The 3,452-nt window shown below is 36.6% G+C and overlaps 1 protein-coding gene across 1 annotated transcript; it reads left to right on the top strand.

Annotated features, from left to right (window-relative positions):
* The first annotated feature begins 1,115 nt into the window (after positions 1–1,115).
* On the top strand, positions 1,116–3,440 carry LOC107575999 (fibromodulin-like). The gene is made up of 2 exons (XM_016262288.1): positions 1,116–2,058; positions 3,217–3,440. Exons 1-2 carry the CDS (start codon positions 1,116–1,118, stop codon positions 3,366–3,368), a joined length of 1,095 nt encoding a protein of 364 aa, XP_016117774.1. The 3' UTR covers positions 3,369–3,440.
* Positions 3,441–3,452: the final 12 nt, after the last annotated feature.

The following is a 3,452-nucleotide window of genomic DNA, read 5'->3' as shown; positions in this document are numbered from 1 at the left end:
ACTGTTTACTGATCCTGGGAGAGTAGACTACAATGCTGTCTGTTCGGACTCACAGACTGTAAGTACGTTTTTCATATTTAAAGTATTTGCCACTGACGATTCAAACGCGAGTTTTGAGCAGTGTAGAGTAGCGTTTGTAGTTTGTCATTTCTCTGATCACAAATGCAGGGATGGTTTTATGTTTACGCGGCGCGAGTCGTTTCTCCGATCACAAATGCAGACATGGTTTTATGTTTACGCGGCGCGATGCAATGGCAATGCGTAAAAAGACAGTATAAGTCATTATAATCAGTAATTATGTCCCCACTGGATGCAACAAATGCCTCGTTTATAATGGGTTTTCATGTTTTTGTCTCGTCGCTCCGGCCGGACAGGGCATTAAATTATGGTAGGGGCGTAAAATTTCCGTCACCCGCTTGAGGTATTTGGCCAATCACAACGCACTGGATAGCTGACCAATCACAGCACACCTCACTTTTCAGAATGATGAGCTTTGTAAAAATCGACGCGTTTCAGAAAGGCGGGGCATAGAGAAACAATAATGTACAGTATGTGGAAAATAATGTGTTTTTTGAACCTTAAACCGCATAAACACATTTCATTACACCAAATACACAAAATAATGTTCTTTTTAGCAACATCATATGACCCCTTTAATTATAAAAAAATAAAATAATAATAATAATAATAATGTTTATTTAATAATTTTTTTAAATAATTTAAAGAATTTGTACAGAAATGTATTATGAATAATATCTAATGAAAAATTACTGATTTACTGTAATTATAAAAAAATATAAAACATAATAATGATAATAATAATAATAATAATAATGTTATTCAATAATTTAATAATAATTTAAATAATTAGTAAAAAAATATTTATTAAAATGTATAATAAAATATTATTATGGATAATTTATAATTAAAATGACTAATTCACTTATAAAAATGTAAAAGAATAATAAAGTTTTTTGCACTGAAAAAATATGAATTTATTATGAATAATATCTAATTAGAAATTACTAATTTAATTATAAAAACATAAACATTTATGAAGTTTCAAAAATGATATTTGCATATATATTTGTGTCCTGACAGGAGACTCAGTCACAATGAAAGGCTGGATTTTACTGCTGATATTGACAAAGCTTGTCAGTTTTTCCATGACACAACCAACCAACTCTTTGACCTGGCTAAGTTATCTGCGCAACCGAGCCTACAGTCACGGTTATGGCCGCAGTCACAATAACAACCATGCCTCTCTAAGAGCAGAGGATGAGGATGAGCCTTCTGTGCTGGACTGTCCTTTGGAGTGCGACTGTCCTCATTCCTACCCCAGCGCGATGTACTGCGACAACCGCCAGCTGCAACACGTGCCGTTTGTCCCATCTCATATCAAGTATGTATACTTACAAAACAACCAGATCACGAGCATCACAAATGGTGTCTTTGATAATGCTCCAAATTTAGCTTGGATCAGCCTCCACACAAATAAACTGAGCTCTGACAAAATTGGTGACAAAATATTCACCAAGCAACCAAACCTTGAGCGCCTCTTTTTACACAACAACAACCTGAGCCGGGTTCCACAGGGTTTACCACGTTCCCTACGATATCTACACATGAATCACAACAATATCTCCAAGGTTCCGGTCGAATCTTTCCGTGGAATGAGCAACCTGACGGCCCTGCATCTCCAAGTGAACGGCATTGAAGACCTCGGCAATGCACTTGAGGGTCTGCTGTCCTTGACCCTGTTAGACTTACGAGGGAACCGACTGAAGAAGATTCCAGAAAGCCTGCCGCCAAAGCTGGGCCAACTCTACCTCGAGAACAATCGCATATCCAGCGTTCCTGCTGATTTTCTGAGCCAGCGGCCTGAGCTGCGCTTCGTACGGCTGTCCCACAACCAGCTCACCAATGGGGGAATTCCAGCCAGCGCTTTCAATGTCAGCACACTTGTGGAGCTCGATTTGTCTTTCAACAAGTTGGAAAGGATTCCCACTATCAGCACCAGTCTGGAAAATCTGTATCTCCAGGCCAACAAGATCAAAGGTACAGAAAAAACACACACACACACACACACCTGGAAACGCTACAGTACACATACGCCCACAAGGCATGTCAAAGGCGTATATGCAAATCTTCTCCTAAAAAATATGCCTGTCCTAATGGCATGCTTCAAAACAGACACTTATTATAAATATACATTGCTCTCAACAACAAATATTGTATGTAAACAGAGTTGTATGTAGAGTTGATATAATTATTGCCATATAAAAAGGAGAAATTGTGAAATAGTACATGTAAACGTCTCCATTAAATAAAAAAATATATATCTGCATACAAGGGTGTTTCTTCAACTTTGGACATCTTTATGTCACCAGGTTGATGTTTATTAAAGTAACACATTTAAACTTTGTCCTTTTGTTATATGAATATCACATTAAAATTGTCTCGGAAACCTTGTGACCTCATTTGTTTTTGCTAATATTAAAATGCATTTTATTTATGGATATTATTGTTTTACTCTTGGCCCAGAATTGTAATCTTTCTCCTGTGATGTCTATTTCCACTGAAAGATAATTATAGATACGAGGACAGATATAGACAGAATTATAGATATAGATCATAGACAAATTAGACAAACTAGTGAGAGTGTTAAAGGTTTTATATTAAGTGTCTTCACTTAACAACATTAAAATGTATTATTTGATACAATGCACATATTGTTTACATACATTTTTTTGTACTCATAGTTACAAAAATACCTGCATGCAATTATTACATGTAATATAATTATAGTGTTGACCCTAAAACAAACAGCAAAACTGTTTTGCAATACATCATGAACACAATACGTACATTATACTAAACAATTAGTAGATAGTAGTTAAAGACGCAATGTAAAGTGATCAAAAGACTTTCAGTTCTAAACACTGCAGGACCCTAGTTGAAAAAATTAAAAAAATGTCACTAGTTAAAGAAACACCTACAAACAAGGTTTGAAAAATATCACAAATGGTCTTCAAAAAGAATCATTTGTTTCACGCATTCCATGAAAACATATTGCGTTCCCATTGATGTACTGCTCTGACAGTTGCCAATTTGACATTTTTTGTAAGATTAGGCATAGTTATTCTAATGTACATAGGCTCTGCTTGAGCCTGCTTGGTTAAGACAGTAACTTAACGGTTTCCCTACATTTTCCAGAATTTTCAGTGAGCAGTTTCTGCAGAGTTGTGGATACAAACAATTACTCTAATCTACGTGTACTGCGGCTGGAGGCCAATGAAATTAGAGCCCAAGACATACCGACTGAAGCTGTGCTCTGTCTACGCCGGGCAACTAACATCGACCTGTAGGCCTGACATCAACACATCCACAGTAACCTACTGTCAAGCTTGAGCAGAGAGAGAGAGAGAGAGAGAGAGAGAGAGAGAGAGAGA

Source organism: Sinocyclocheilus grahami, unplaced genomic scaffold (genome assembly GCF_001515645.1).
Source record: "Sinocyclocheilus grahami isolate Dianchi unplaced genomic scaffold, SAMN03320097.WGS_v1.1 scaffold3099.1, whole genome shotgun sequence".
NCBI lineage: Eukaryota > Metazoa > Chordata > Actinopteri > Cypriniformes > Cyprinidae > Sinocyclocheilus > Sinocyclocheilus grahami.
Note: the sequence above shows the minus strand (reverse complement) of the source record. Positions and strands in the feature narration are given on the sequence as shown.

Excerpts from the sequence above, each read along its gene's own strand:
- LOC107575999 (XM_016262288.1), top strand. The coding sequence starts at position 1,116 with ATGAAAGGCTGGATTTTACTGCTGATATTGACAAAGCTTGTCAGTTTT. Across the intron at positions 2,059-3,216 it reads CCAGGCCAACAAGATCAAAG|AATTTTCAGTGAGCAGTTTC; the intron begins GTACAGAAAAAA and ends TACATTTTCCAG.